The following is a 17,457-nucleotide window of genomic DNA, read 5'->3' on the forward strand; positions in this document are numbered from 1 at the left end:
TTGTATTGTGCATTTTGAGAAACAAGTAATGAATATTATTCTTATTGTATCCCATCACAACTAGAACAATGAATATTATTCTTATTGTATCCCATGACAACTAGAACAATGAATATTATTCTTATTGTATCCCATGACAACTAGAACAATGAATATTATTCTTATTGTATCCCATGACAACTAGAACAATGAATATTATTCTTTTTGTATCCCATGACAACTAAAACAATGAATATTATTCTTTTTGTATCCCATGACAACTAGAACAATGAATAGTATTCTTATTGTATCCCTTGACAACTAGAACAATGAATATTATTCTTTTTGTATCCCATGACAACTAGAACAATGAATATTATTCTTTTTGTATCCCATGACAACTAGAACAATGAATAGTATTCTTATTGTATCCCTTGACAACTAGAACAATGAATATTATTCTTTTTGTATCCCATGACAACTAGAACAATGAATAGTATTCTTATTGTATCCCTTGACAACTAGAACAATGAATATTATTCTTTTTGTATCCCATGACAACTAGAACAATGAATATTATTCTTTTTGTATCCCATGACAACTAGAACAATGAATAGTATTCTTATTGTATCCCTTGACAACTAGAACGATGAATATTATTCTTTTTGTATCCTATGATAACGAGGACAATGAGTAGTATTCTTATTGTATCCCATGACAACTAGAACAATGAATATTATTCTTTTTGTATCCTATGACAACTAGAACAATGAATATTATTATTGTATCCCATGACAACTAGAACAATGAATATTATTCTTATTGTATCCCATGACAACTAGAACAATGAATATTTTTCTTATTGTATCCCATGACAACTAGAACAATGAATATTATTCTTTTTGTATCCTATGACAACTAGAACAATGAATATCATTCTTATTGTATCCCATGACAACTAGAACAATGAATATTATTCTTATTGTATCCCATGACAACTAGAACAATGAATATTATTCTTTTTGTATCCTATGACAACTAGAACAATGAATATTATTCTTATTGTATCCCATGATAACTAGAACAATGAATACTATTCTTATTTTATCCCATGACAACTAGAACAATGAATATTATTCCTATTGTATCCCATGACAACTAGAAGAAAAACAAATCACAGGTGCAATTATTAACCACTGCCACACACACATCCATTGTTACGAATCATACCCTATTGTATGATACAAAATACTGATGGTGTATAGAACACAAAAAATGTTTAAAATATTTTGTGTTTTTATAATATTTTGCGAACGTTAATACTTTGTTTTTTTATTTTTAGATCAAAATAAAGATTACAGTGAATCTAGGATCATCGGGTACCAACTTAGCATCTGTGTCTCTATTTAACACGTGATCTCTCTCTGTTTTGATAAATGCCTTACATCGATCCTAATTTTTAATACTTTATGTCCTTCATAATATATTATTAGTTTGGTTTCCATTTTTCTGTTCATATACTTCCTTTAATCTCACTAGATATTGACGTATCTATTGCCATCTATGGTAATAACTTATTCCCCTTGCACATACATACATACTTACTTGCAAACATACATACATGCCTGCCTACCTACCTATCTACCTACCTACCTACCCACCCACCCACCAAGGACTTTTATATTGGACTTTGTTACAGTATATTCATATTCCATTACTTGACAGAACAATACAAGTACTACAGTATGCAAATTTTGTTTAAATATCAAAACCCAAGGAACTGAAATACCAGTAGTGATTATTTTTATTACAATAGGTGCTAGCTAAATTTATTTAGCATTTTTTAAGAATCCAAGTGTCTGCATTTTTTTAATTACATGAAGAAAATAAACATAGCTATGGAATCTTGATGTGTTACTTAACTCTCTCTATATTCACAATTTTTATATGATATTAACAATTTTGCATGAAACTAAATTTAGTCATATTATGTTCTCACAGATTGCTTCAAGAACTAAGTCATCTGGTTGCTGGTTGGTTGGCTTTGTTATGGCAGCCCACCAGTTGGTTGCTGGTTGGTTGGCTTTTGTTATGGCAGCCCACCAGCTGGGCCATTATGATCATATTGTGAGATACATACACATCCTACTTTTAAACACCTGCTACTACCTCCTGCCCTGTTAAGTCATTGCTAGGGGTTAAATACCTGAGTGTACCCAAATAGGGGTTAATATGTTAAACACCTGATTTTACCCAAATAGGGGTTAATGTGTTAAACACCTGAGTGTACCCAAATAGCAATATGCAACCTATCATTTAGGAAATTTTGTTATATGATGCTCCTAAAAGATAACATTAACTTAAGCCATTTTCTTAAGGCAAATCTCAACCACTTTGGGTTAAATCATTTCAAACACTGCTGCATGAAATTCAATGTTTGCGCCATATATAGATATATGTGTTGATTGACATAGTAGTCAGTATGTGTTGATTGACATGGTAGTCAGTATGTGTTGACTGACATGGTAGTCAGTATGTGTTGATTCACATGGTAGTCAGTATGTATTGATTCACATGGTAGTCAGCATGTGTTGATTCACATGGTGGTCAGTATGTGTTCATTCGCATGGTAGTCAGTATGTGTTGATTCACATGGTAGTCAGTATGTGTTGATTCACATGGTAGTCAAATGGTAACTGCAACAGAAACAAGCAAAAGACCCATTATAAAGAAAGACAATGAAACAATTATTTACAAAATATAAACTTTTTTTTAAAAAGATGAAAATAAATTTTCTCTATTTTGGATAATTAATGACACAGAGTTGTATTTAACAGTCTTTTTCATCACAAACATGGAAAAACAGGAATGAAGTTTGAAATCATACTATTCTTATAAATAAACATGACATTATATTATTTTGTTATTCTTATGTCATGCTTGTGGTGATGAAATTATACTGTTCAATGGAGTCATAAAATTACAGAATTGTACTGTTCATATAATAGACAGGAAATAATGATTTTCACACAACAGACATGAAATTGTGCTTTCATATTAAAATTTCAAAAGGACCAACAGTAAAGAAATAAATACAAACATCTTACTACTTTCCTTCTAGAGAATGAATTGAGTCGCTCTTACATGCAAACAAAGAGCAATTTGGTTACATGAAGCTGGACTGGGTCAAATATTACTTTCTGCAAGCAAAAGCATAATAACTGCTTGCACAGAGCAGCACACAACTACCATTATTGATGTTCAGATGCCTCAGACAGTAAGCTGAAATACATGATCACCACCATGTAATACATGGACCAGAAGCAATTGTTGCTTTTGGGTACAAGCTCCAACATTTTAGATTAATACCCGTCAGTCATTTCAGATAAAAGAGGACTGTAAACTGAAAAGATATTGTAAATCTGACAGCATTGTGCAGTGTCAAGTTTGACCAAAGAAATATCTGGAACAGTTAAAAGCAAACTACATTACATGGAATTGTGCATAAAGTCCCATGTCAACTCTTTTTATGTAGGCATAAATACCTTTCTAATTTTCACTGATTTTCAGCACCATGTTCACTTCTTATACTCATCTTCTTTCTTATTGTAATTTAATTGTGGCAATTACTTATTTTAAGGATAACTAAGAGTCATTGTGGTTTTTTACATTTTCTTGCACCTGTCTAAACATGATATAGGATTGGTAGGATTCAATATCATCAACACCCCCTGACTTGGTACGATTCAGTAGCCTCATTGACACACCACACAGTTGGCAGGTTTCACTAATCTCAGCAACACACTATAGACTTGGTAGGATTCAATATCATCAATACCCCCTGACTTGGTGTGATTCAGTAGCCTCAATGACACACCACACAGTTGGCAGGTTTCACTAGTCTCAACAACACACTACAGACTTGGTAGGATTCAATATAATCAATACCCCCTGACTTGGTATGATTCATTAGCCTCAATGACACACCACACAGTTGGCAGGATTCACTAGCCTCAACAACACACCACAGGATTTGTAGGATTCAGTATCATCAACACTCCCTGACTTGGTACGATTCAGTAGCCTCAATGACACACCACACACTTGGTAGGATTCAGTAGCCTCAACAACATACCACAGACTTGGTAGGATTCAACAACCTCAACAACATACCAAAGACTTGGTAGGATTCAATAGCCTCAGTGACACACCACACACTTGGTAGGATTTGATAGTCAGAGTGACACACCCCACACTTGGTAGGATTCAGTAGCCTCAACAACAAACCACATACTTGGATGGATTCAGTAGCCTCAACAGCACACCACAGAGTTAGCTGGATTCAATAGTCTCAACAACACACCACAGAGTTAGCTGGATTCAGTAGCCCCAACAACACACCACAGAGTTAGCTGGATTCATAGTCTCAACAACACACCACAGACTTGGTAGGATTCAATAGCCTAAACAACACACCACAGACTTCTAAATGTTTGCAGTTGTATAGCAAATTGACTGTCTCATTTTGCAGTTAATAAATAAAGGGCTAGTGTCCATCTTTAAGATGTTAAGGTGACATCTACAATAGACTTGTTGCCATCATATTGAGCACAGAGAAAGAATTCATCATTCTCAATTATTGTAGTGTGGTGTAGACATTCATATTAACAGACAGAATAACTTGCTATCTAAACATAATAGAGTGGTGTAGACATTCATATTAACAGACAGAATAACTTGCTGTCTAAACATAATAGAGTGGTGTAGATGTTCATTCTAACAGACAGAATAACTTGCTATCTAAACATAATAGAGTTGTGTAGACATTCATTCTAACAGACAGAATAACTTGCTGTCTAAACATAATGGAGTGGTGTAGACATTCATTCTAAACATAATAGAGTTGTGTAGACATTCATATTAACATACAGAATAACTTGCTGTCTAAACATAATAGAGTGGTGTAGACCTTCATTCTAACAGACAGAATAACTTGCTGTATAAACATAATAGAGTGGTGTAGACATTCATTCTAACAGACAAAATAACTTGCTGTCTAAACATAATAGAGTGGTGTAGACATTCATTCTAACAGACAGAATAACTTGCTGTCTAAACATAATAGAGTGGTGTAGACATTCATTCTAACAGACAAAATAACTTGCTGTCTAAACATAATAGAGTGGTGTAGACATTCAGTCTAACAGACAGAATAACTTGCTGTCTAAACATAAGCAGAAAGAAAAAAATAAGTTACTTCATTTACTCTGACCAATTTATCTAACTTGTACATGCATAATATGTTGTAGCTTGACAAGTCTGAATGCTGATGTAAGTGTGCAAAATGTGACCATATGGATGGTAAAATCTGTCAATGTTCTGTCTTATCTTATACATTATTTTTCATCTATGTCGATAAATAATTTCATCAAAATTTCAGATCTCTTGGAGCTGGTAAATTATACATCAACACTGCAAATACCAGTACTCTCAGTGACAAAGAATATGAAAGTCTGCAATCAAATCAAATAGAAACAAATCCATACCAGGTACTCAATGGTAAGGGAAATTTAGTTGTGGTAAAGTGATACATAATGAAAGATACAATATGTACAATTATGATACATTCTGACAGACATTATCAAACACCTTATATAAAGGTGCTAGTGCTGTTGTGTCTGAATATTAAATGGAGACTCTGGATATGACCCTGATGAGATAATCTGGATATTAACACTGTGAGATAATTTGGATATGATCCTGATGAGATTATAAATTTGGACGTAAGCATGATGAAATAATCTGGATATGAGCCTGGTGAGATAATCTGTAGATGAGCCTGATGAGATAATCTGGATATGAGACTAATGAGGTAATTTGGACATGAGCCTGATGAGATAATCTGGATATGAACATGGTGAGATAATCTGGATATGAGCCTGATGAGATAATATGGGTATGTGCCTGATGACATAATATGGATATGAACCTGATGAGATATTCTGGACGTAAGCATGATGAGATAATTTGGATATGATCCTGATGAGATAATCTGGATATGACCCTGATGAGATAAGCTGGATATGAGCCTGGTGAGATAATCTGTACATGAGCCTGATGAAATAATCTGGATATGACCTTGATGAGATAATCTGGATATGAACATGGTGAGATAATTTGGATATGATCCTGATGAGATAATCTGGATGTAAGCATGATGAGATAATTTGGATATGAGCCTGATGAGATAATCTGTATATGAACCTGATGAGATAATCTGGATTTGAACATATCTCAGTATGATGAGATAATTAATATTTCTTTTGTCTTCTTTGGTAAGCAATGCATAATTTGTGTCTTTCTGTTTGAGAACAGGGCACACAAGCTGTCATTCTTAACCAGTGACACATATGCATCCATGGATATAAATGGTGCAATATTATAGTTTTTAGATGCAAATTATAGTTTGTACAAAAAATGGTTTGAATCATTTTATTCTGCTAACATAATTGCTTTCATTTTCTATTTTAGATTGCAGTAAAGATTGCAGCCAACCTATCAGCACAGGGTACTAGTCAAGTTTTTGTTCTATCAATCAATCTGCCTGTCTATATCTATATATCTGTGTGTCTATCTATCTATCTATATCTATCTGTCTGTCTGTCTGTCTGTCTGTCTGTCTATCTATCTATCTATTCATCATTCCATGCTTGAATAAATGTGATATATGAAATGAATGCTCATATTTTTATGTATTTTTGAGTCAGTTCTTGTTGTGCAGGTTTTTCGTCCTTATCGCTTGCATAGGACCTCTGTATATTGTTATCTCCATCATTACTTACCTACCTATATATCCCCACACATAAATACATCTAAACTTGGACATCGTACAGATATAAATATATCAATTAACTACTCTACACATCAACTAGAATTTAATGTATATTTTTCACCTTAGAATTTTAATTTCCTTGTTTTCATTGTTGCTATTCCAAATGTACCAAAGAATCAGCTAAAATACATTATCACTGTACTGGATACTGTATGGACTAGAGATACGTTATCACTGTACTGTATACTGTATAGACTATAAATACATTATCACTGTACTGTATACTGTATGGACTTGAAATACATTATCACTGTACTGCATACTGTATGGACTTGAAATACATTATCACTGTACTAGATACTGTATGGACTTGAAATACATTATCACTGTACTGGATACTGTATGGACTTGAAATACATTATCACTGTACTGGATAATGTGTGGACTTGAAATACATTATCTCTGTCTTGGATACTGTATGGACTAGAAATACATTATCACTGTACTGGATACTGTATGGACTAGAAATATATTATCACTGTACTGGATACTGTATGGACTAGAAATATGTATTAATGTATTGCATACTGTATGGACTAGAAATACATTATCACTGTATTGCATACTGTATGGACTAGAAATATGTATTAATGTATTGCATACTGTATGGACTAGAAATATGTATTAATGTATTGCATACTATATGGACTAGAAATACATTATCACTGTATTGCATACTGTATGGACTAGAAATACATTATCACTGTATTTCATACTGTATGGACTAGAAATATATATTAATGTATTGCATACTATATGGACTAGAATCATTTTGTACATTACAGGACAAACTCCATTATACTTGTATGTATGCTTCAGAAATGACCTAGTTGACATAACTTTACACTGAAGTACAGTGCAATGGAATCCTGATGTATACATTTCCATTATGTAATCACAGTATATATATATATATATATATATATATATATATAGATACATGCATACATACATCCATGAACTTGTCCTTCTAGATTGTCAGCTGGTGACACATACAACCAACTTAATCCTTACTATAATGATCACACAGGCAGCCCTTTCAATACATGAAGAGACAGTGGAGGTAAATCATCATAATTCAGAATCACTGTTTATGTCATGAAATTAGCTTTATGTTTCCATAGGTACATTTTGTTTTTATCTCATTAATACTTATTATATTGAGCTTCAATCTCTTAATCCCTACAGATACAAATCAGATGTGGTTAGCATATTGACATTTTTGAGAACATGTGAAGATTGTTAACATTAAGAGTCCCCCCACCCCATGTGATATTATAGTATGGAATTGGCGTGTTTTGTCTTCATGTTTTTTTGTTTTTGTTTTTATTCATTGCATCGATTAAATTTGTTTACAGAATGACAACTATTGTTATAAAACCAAACATGTCAGATTCCTTTCTGATAGGTATCTAATAGAGTTTCAACAGTTACACTGCATTCTAAAACCAAACATGTCAGATCCCATTGTGATAGGTATCTAATAGTCAGATTTTCAACAATTACATTGCATTCTAAAACCAAACATGTCATGTTTCATTGTGATAGGTATCTAATAATCAGAGTTTCAACAATTACATTGCATTCTAAAACCAAACATGTCATATTCCATTGTGATAGGTATCTAATAATCTGAGTTTCAACAATTACATTGCATTCTAAAACCAAACATGTCAGGTTCCATTGTGATAGGTATCTAATAATCAGAGTTTCAACAATTACATTGCATTCTAAAACAAAACATGTCAGGCTATGAATAACTATATTTTAGCTTACTGAAGAATGGCTAAAGATTTGAATGGGTTTGCATTCTGGTTTGTCCTTTGATTTAGTCCTTTAATTTAGTCCTTTAACTTAGTTTTTTGATTTAGTCCTTTGATTTAGTCCTTTCATTTAGTCCTTTGATTTAGTCCTTTAATTTAGTCCTTTGATTTAGTCTTTTGATTTAGTCTTTTGATTTAGTCCTTTGATTTAGTCTTTTGATTTAGTCTTTTGATTTAGTCCTTTAATTTAGTCCTTATATTTAGTCTTTTGATTTAGTCCTTTAATTTAGTCCTTTAATTTAGTCTTTTGATTTAGTCCTTTGATTTAGTCTTTTGATTTAGTCCTTTAATTTAGTCCTTATATTTAGTCTTTTGATTTAGTCTTTTGATTTAGTCCTTTAATTTAGTCCTTATATTTAGTCTTTTGATTTAGTCCTTTAATTTAGTCCTTTAATTTAGTCTTTTGATTTAGTCCTTTAATTTAGTCCTTTAATTTAGTCTTTTGATTTAGTCCTTTAATTTAGTCCTTTAATTTAGTCCTTTAATTTAGTCTTTTGATTTAGTTTTTTGATTTAGTCTTTTGATTTAGTCCTTTAATTTAGTCCCTTGATTAAGTCCTTTAATTTAATCTTTTGATTTAGTCCTTTGATTTAGTCCTTTAATTTAGTCCTTTGATTTAGTCCCTTGATTTAGTCTTTTGATTTAGTCCTTTAATTTAGTCCTTTGATTTAGCCCTTTGATTTAGTCCTTTAATTTAGTCCCTTGATTTAGTCCTTTGATTTAGTCCTTTAATTTAGTCTTTTGATTTAGTTTTTTGATTTAGTCTTTTGATTTAGTCCTTTAATTTAGTCCCTTGATTAAGTCCTTTAATTTAATCTTTTGATTTAGTCTTTTAATTTAGTCCTTTAATTTAGTCTTTTGATTTAGTCCCTTGATTTAGTCTTTTGATTTAGTCCTTTAATTTAGTCCTTTGATTTAGCCCTTTGATTTAGTCCTTTAATTTAGTCCTTTGATTTAGTCCCTTGATTTAGTCCTTTGATTTAGTCCTTTAATTTAGTCCCTTGATTTAGTCCTTTGATTTAGTCTTTTAATTTAGTCCTTTAATTTAGTCCTTTGATTTAGTCCCTTGATTTAGTCCTTTAATTTAGTCCCTTGATTTAGTCCTTTGATTTAGTCTTTTAATTTAGTCCTTTAATTTAGTCCTTTGATTTAGTACCTTGATTTAGTCCTTTGATTTAGTCCTTTGATTTAGTCCCTTGATTTAGTCCTTTAATTTAGTCCTTTAATTTAGTCCTTTAATTTAGTCCTTTGATTTAGTCCCTTGATTTAGTCCTTTAATTTAGTCCCTTGATTTAGTCCTTTGATTTAGTCTTTTAATTTAGTCCTTTAATTTAGTCCTTTGATTTAGTACCTTGATTTAGTCCTTTGATTTAGTCCTTTAATTTAGTCCTTTGATTTAGTCCTTTGATTTAGTCCCTTGATTTAGTCCTTTAATTTAGTCCTTTGATTTAGTCCTTTAATTTAGTCCCTTGATTTAGTCCTTTGATTGAGTCCTTTGATTTAGTCCCTTGATTTAGTCCTTTAATTTAGTCCTTTGATTTAGTCTTTTAATTTAGTCCTTTGATTTAGTCCCTTGATCTAGTCCTTTGATTTAGTCCTTTGACTTAGTCCTTTACTTTAGTCCTTTGATTTAGTCCTTTGATTTAGTCCCTTGATTTAGTCCTTTAATTTAGTCCTTTGATTTGGTCCTTTAATTTAGTCCTTTGATTTAGTCCTTTAATTTAGTCCCTTGATTTAGTCCTTTGATTTAGTCCTTTAATTTAGTCCTTTGATTTAGTCCTTTAATTTAGTCCTTTGATTTAGTCCTTTAATTTAGTTTCTTGATTTAGTCCTTTGATTTAGTCCTTTAATTTAGTCCTTTGATTTAGTCCCTTGATTTAGTCCTTTGATTTAGTCCTTTAATTTAAAAATTCAGAGTATGCTGTCCTTTGCCTCCATCCTGTTAACATGATGAATGAGAATAATTTATTGATTGATCGTGATTGATTGTGTAATTATATTCCATGCATTGTTATGACCCATTTACATCTATTCCATGACCAAAGCCAAATGCTATAATCAAATATTTTTTGATCGTTAGTGAGTTGCCATATTTTGGATCAAGCTGCATGTGTAAAGTTACAGAGTTCAGCTTTCAATTTATAAATGATTCTCACAGACAGCCTTTTCATGGAATATTAAAACTATTTGTAAAGTTAACAAATATTTATAGTTACACTATAACTAAAAAAAAACAAAGTGGAATAGCTCAAACAGTGCAAAACATTTAAAGGAAATTGATCAGCAAATACCCATAACAAGAATTGATGTATACAAAATTAAGCCATGAAATGGATTTTAAGATTGGTTAATAAAGCTAATAATTGCTGTATTAAACAGAATTCAAGATTAAACCTTTAAAATTGTTTTCACTCTCTCAAAACAATATATATATATATGCATACTACATGTATATATAGTTCTTTTCATGAGAATTGACAATATTATTCTCTTCATATACATTCACAGATAGATAGAAATATTAAGTAAAGACTTTAAAGAGAAATAATATGTATATCACATTACTGAATTTAGATGAAACCTCTCATTTATAACATTATCACTATTTTGTCAATCTGACTACAAACTTTGGTGTGGAAACATTATAGTTTCATTGATTTGCTTCTAATTAAATACATGCATTCCAAAACAGTATTTTTTATATTAGTAATGAAAGGATAAAAGTAATAATAAACATCAGGGCTATCTCATGTATCATAAGGACTTGTAATTGTGTTTTATATCATAAGGATTTGTAATTGTGTTTTATATCATAAGGATTTGTAATTGTGTTTTATATCATAAGGACTTGTAATTGTGTTTTATATCATAAGGACTTATAATTGTGTTTTATATCATAAGGATTTGTAATTGTGTTTTATATCATAAGGACTTGTAATTGTGTTTTATATCATAAGGATTTGTAATTGTGTTTTATATCATAAGGACTTGTAATTGTGTTTTATATCATAAGGATTTGTAATTGTGTTTTATATCATAAGGACTTGTAATTGTGTTTTATATCATAAGGATTTGTAATTGTGTTTTATATGATAAGGACTTGTAATTGTGTTTATTTACAAACATATTTCAATGTGAATTTATTATTTTATTCTTAATAAATATCTTCCATAAGATGCTTTTTTTTTGTTTTAACACATTTATTAAATATGATAAAATGTATTCAATTAAATGCATTAAAGTTTTGTCAGAATACACAAATATAGTTTATATTAAATTCATCAAACTGAGCCGAGGTGGTTCAACATTGAATTACTTTCAGCTATAAAGACCTCAAAAAAAAGATATTGGGTTTTTATTGAGAACTACCAAACTTTGTGTGTGTTTCAAAGTCTATATTTCATACCATTTTTTCTGTAAATAATAATGGACATGCATTTTTATTTTTGAACTGCACAGTTTTATTTAATGATACTGACCAATTCATATTACAGGTCTATACAAGTCTATACACAAGTCTATACATGTCTATAGTGAAAATCTTAATTTTATATGATACATAATATTTAATTTTAATGTCATATTTAGTTTATGCATGTATTAGAATATTATTATATCCCATGTCAGTATATTACTAATGTTGATGAAATTATACAAGTAATTATAACTCCATTTATTTTCAGATGCAAATAAATCTACAAAAATGTGAAGAGAGCCACTCAAGAAAAATATCGAATGAATCAAATGTTTTGAAGGTGATGACATCAAAAGCAAAAGAACTGGAACTCTCCTTTTAATTCTACTAGATTGTCAGCAAACTGTATTTTTGGTAGAACTATATAATTGTGAAGGAAACGACTTTAATAACAACATCTGATTATGAATAAGGAAAGGATATTAACGTTAATTTTCAAAACAAATAACAAATATACATTAATAAAGCAAAAAGATAAATGTTTGAGCAAAAAGTTAGAATGTGACAAATTTTAAAAAGTTTGAAACATTTATTTGCTATATGTTTTATAGTCTATATTTAGCCACTCAGTATACTGTTACATGTATCTTGGTTTCTAGCCTTTTAATCAGTCTGTACACAGTCACTCTACTATATATAATGGCTTCCAGTCTCTTTAATCAGTCTGTACACAGTCACTCTACTATCTATATAATGGCTTCCAGTCTCTTTAATCACTGTACAGTCACTCTACTATATATAATGACTTCCATTCTCTTTAATCACTGTACACAGTCACTCGACTATATATAATGGCTTCCATTCTCTTTAATCACTGTACACAGTCACTCTACTATATATAAGGGCTTCCAGTCTCTTTAATCAGTCTGTACACAGTCACTCTACTATATATAATGGCTTCCAGTCTCTTTAATCAGTCGGTACAAAGTCACTCTACTATATATAATGGCTTCCAGTCTCTTTAATCAGTCTGTACACAGTCACTCTACTATATATAATGGCTTCCAGTCTCTTTAATCAGTCTGTACACAGTCACTCTACTATATATAATGGCTTTGACCGATTATTGACGTTTAACAAAATTGGTCATTTGAGGGCGGATGACAGCCAGGGTCTTCTCGGGCATGAATTGTTTGTGGTACATTAAGGAAGACGCTTTGGCAATGTTGCAGGTTTTTTTCAAACTATTCCTCCCTGCTCCATGAAGGATTCTCGAAATTTTCAACAGCATTGCTGTAAAATGTCCACATCAGAAGGACAATACTTTAACATTTTTTCCTGAATGTCGAAGGGGTCTGAAACATGAGTGTGGTACCAAGTGTAGAAAGCTTCTCTTTGTTCATTACGCATATTGTTGGGTTGTAGTGGTGAGCATCAGGCAAATAGGGGTCAAATGGCATGTTGATCGGCTTAGGTATTGAAAAATTGTGGAAAATTGCATTTGTCCATTTCTGTCATTCCAAACATTTTAGGCATTCGACTCTAAGGCATGGTGAAGTAACTTCGAATCTTTAAACGGTACTTGTCCCACTTACATGGAAATGAGTTTGGCTCCTTTCAAAGTCACTTGAGGACATTCGGTGCTTTGTTCCTTATAGTATTTCAGACAAAATTGTCCATTGTATCCCGAGAAACTTTAGGCCATCACCGTGGCATAACGATGGTAATCTCTGACGCTTGATGTCCTCTTGGCTCCGCATCTCGTTGATAGGGTCTAAGTGCCATTGGGCAAAATTGGCCAGCTTGTTAGGTCCTTGAAAGATTTTTTTGTGTCCTCAAGGAATCTTGCTACAGTGATGGCATTGACAAAAGATAGGTTCTTGGATGCACTTCTCGCATGATCTACGCAGAAATTAGGAATGTAAATGCCAGTCTCATGCATGCATTCGAAATCGAAAAAGATGAAATTGTCTTTCTTCTTGTGGTCATATTCTTCCTCCTCCTGTTGGTGATGGTAGTTTTGAAAGCAGCGCTCATGTTCCAAGTCAACGATTTGGTGACAAATGTGACATAGTTACTTTCCTGAACATATGTGAGCCTTGGTACTATTGGTACGCATAACTTGTCCACAAGTTGGGCACAATCTCAGGATTTGACAAGCACTTTTCTGCTGTGAACCTTGCGTCTTCAGATGTTGTTGGTAACAGGTAGGACTGACAAAAGTGCGCTGACTGGGTTTAGAGGCCAAACATCCTGGACATTTAGATCGACATTGTTTGTGTTGCTCTCGATTGTTATACCTATAGTCACATTTCTGACAATAATAACCATATCCCAGGAATCCAGTGAGACTGGTAATGGCATCAAAATGTGCATCTTGATGATAGACGTGAATGTATTTTCCTTCTTTGAAATGTTTGCCTTGAAACAACAGAGGTCCCCGCACTTCTTGAGGTGCACTTTCAAGTTGTAGCATGGAGCCAAAATGTCGTGCAGTGTATACATTTCAGGAATGCTACAGCATGTGTCTTTAGATAGCCCCACTTGCTGTAACATGAGTTTTGCTTCTCTTAATGGCTCGGTTCAATTTTCGAATGTTGTCTCAGGCTCTATTCCATTCTACCGTGTCGTTTTTGTCAGCATATGCTCATCCCACCATGATGGCTCGGGCTGAACACATATTGTCTTGTGGGTTGTTAATTCGAACTAGACTGTTTGGTTTTGCGAAGGTCGTCTACCAATAGCACTTTTTTATGTTGTCCGGACCCTTTGGGAAGATAAACGTGAGCCATGTACAGTGTTGATTTTCCATCTGTGATGTGAATACGCGTCGTTTGACTGCTATACCTGTTGAATCTTGTCGATAACTTTGAATGGTGTCAGTTCTGCTGTCCTGCTAAACTCCATCCAAACGGAGAACTTCAGATTGTCGTGATAAATGGTACATGTCAAGCAATCGTCTTCTTTTCAGTGTAGTTAACCAAAAAATCCCACAAATCAGTGATGAACCCCTCTGCTTTCTCCACCGGTACTTCTGACTTGAAATCTTTAAACTTCACTGTGTACATATATGCCGTGGTTCTAAATTTTCAAGAGGAGCATTTAGCCGTCTCTAGAATTTGGTAGTTGTTTTCAGGGGTTACTGGTGGTGGACTTTGAGTTGACTTTGACTCTTTGGGTCTGGATTCTGGCTCACTCATGTCATCTTCAAGATCACTGACATGGATTTGAGTCAAGACTGTAGCTACTGTGCAAGGCGATAGATCACGGGAAAAAATAATTTAATAGCAAATGCACTTTCTGTGTATAAAGATATATTATTGCATGTACACTTTGTATAATTCATAAGAGTTATGTTCATGTTAATTTTTTATACCTCATATATAATTAATATATGGTAAACAGAATGCTTTAATATATAAACCTTTCTTTTTCTTTATTGGGGATGTGTTATGTATATTTTATTTTATTTATATTTAATGTAACTTAATTATTTATTTGTTAGTTTTAATTTGTTTTATTCCATTACACACTATTGTAATGTAATCTTATTTACTGGATTTGATATTATCCAGTAATTCATTTTCCAGAAATTCAGTTGAGTTTGTCCTGACTGTTTCGTAAACACTAATAATATAAACTTTGTATCTAATGCTGACCAAGTTCCTGACCTTGATACAGAATCAGTGAGAGTTGAAGCAAACAACTTTTGTAAAAAAAAAATTCTTTCTCAGAGTAAAGCCTCATAAAGTGAAATCGAGGCCATATTTGGAGTACATGACGAATAACATAGCAATTGTTTCAAACTCTGGTTTTTCGAGTGGATTGATCCACATTTGGGCATCTGTTTTGCATCATATCTAGATTTATTATTGATGTATTAAGAAGGAATAGTTATACTTGCCATTACACTTGAGAAGTCAAAGTGTTTTATGTTGTGACCAGTTTTATGTAATTATTTTGTTTTCTTAATATTATTTGGATTCTAAGAGATTATTTTTCCCTGGAAATACTTGTGCACTAAATTACTTCTTGGACAAGACATTTATCGAAATTTACAAAGAATTCAAACGCTGGAAAATTATTTTCTGAAATTCAACAAAGAACTGTTGACACATTAATATGATGCTGACCATAGCATACGTCATTGCCTTTCATTTTGGATTTCATTGGGATTCGCACTCAGTTTCATTAGGAATTTTTATTACTAGAACTTCTATATTTTGTTTCTTGGATTATTCTTGGATTATTTTTGGATTTGATTTGTAAAACCATAAGTTATTTTACTCATTTTTACCTTGTTTTCCAAGAGAAATAAATTATTTGTTAAATTGTACCAAAGCTTGTTGTGACCACTCTTTTATTGTTGTGTTTTGTAAGAGCCTAAACGTAACACTAACCCTGTCTCAAACCACATCTCTACGTCTTTTTCTCTATTTGTCCCTTGCCCCAAGAGTAGCGTGTATTCAAGTCAGCCACTTCCAACACTGTTCCTCACTGCTCCTCCTAACTGAGGTCAGCCACTAAACATATTGTTGCCATTGTTTTCCCAGTATCCAGTACCATGACATCACCCATATTCAATTCATGTTGTCCATAGACAGTCTCAATCCATTGTCGCTATACATTCCTGTGTTCAGTTCCCCTTCTCCCTATACAGGCCCACTGATGATAAAATGTATTTTTTCCCTATAGTGCATGGACCCTATCTGTAATGCTAATTCCGATTGTCCCAATAAATCTTGACCCTATAGGGCAGCCTCACTATTTTAACATTAAAGTCTCATAGTCCCTATATGGTCCCCATTTACTAATAATATTTAAGAGTGCACCGACTCTTACAGTTCCAAAAGTAAGTCAGCCATTTAAAATGTATGGATGCTACTGATGTCGGGGTTGGAGCAGTATTGATTCAAGAAGATAAAAATGATTTAGATTATCCATTGTGCTGTTTTTCTAATAAATAAAGCAAGCACCAGAGAAATTATTCCATATTAGTTAAGCTCCCTTATGAGTATTGTATTTAGTAATCACAAAACCCTTTGTCCTACAGTAAAGTTATGTAGGATATTATTATTGATTCTAAAAATTGATGTCATTTGCATTTCAATGATCGTAGAAGGTACATAGACCTTTCTCAAATGGTCATACATGGGACATTTAACAGAAACTCGTCTTCAATATCTGCACAAAAAGGGCACAGTCTTTCAACACAGGGTTATTTTAATACCAATCTGTATTTTCCTTATGGGGAAGACTCCATTTTGGAACATGCAAACAAATGGAACATGCAAACAAGCTACAACTGCATGAGGAGTTCAAATAATCTATATGATATTGACAATTCA

At 32.5% G+C, this 17,457-nt stretch overlaps 1 protein-coding gene across 14 annotated transcripts in view; it reads left to right on the forward strand.

Annotated features, from left to right (window-relative positions):
• The window catches only part of LOC149773297 (nephrin-like), a 70,639-nt gene extending 54,189 nt beyond the window's left edge, over window positions 1-16,450 (forward strand). For 3 of the 14 annotated variants that reach the window (XM_089946481.1, XM_089946489.1, XM_089946490.1), the window contains 6 exons: window positions 1,322-1,358; window positions 1,981-2,106; window positions 5,420-5,528; window positions 6,511-6,547; window positions 7,846-7,934; window positions 12,378-16,450. In XM_089946481.1, coding sequence (XP_089802607.1) covers window positions 1,322-1,358; window positions 1,981-2,106; window positions 5,420-5,528; window positions 6,511-6,547; window positions 7,846-7,934; window positions 12,378-12,491 — 512 coding nt within the window. In that variant the 3' untranslated portion in view covers window positions 12,492-16,450. Of the gene's footprint in view, window positions 1-1,321; window positions 1,359-1,980; window positions 2,107-5,419; window positions 5,539-6,510; window positions 6,548-7,845; window positions 7,935-12,377 lie in introns of those variants that run through there. The other 11 variants (XM_089946482.1, XM_089946485.1, XM_089946484.1 and 8 more) reach the window with 11 other exon arrangements.
• Window positions 16,451-17,457: the final 1,007 nt, after the last annotated feature.

This window comes from Sinohyriopsis cumingii, unplaced genomic scaffold (assembly GCF_028554795.1).
Source record: "Sinohyriopsis cumingii isolate HCF-2022 unplaced genomic scaffold, ASM2855479v2 utg000695l, whole genome shotgun sequence".
Taxonomy (NCBI): Eukaryota; Metazoa; Mollusca; class Bivalvia; order Unionida; family Unionidae; genus Sinohyriopsis; species Sinohyriopsis cumingii.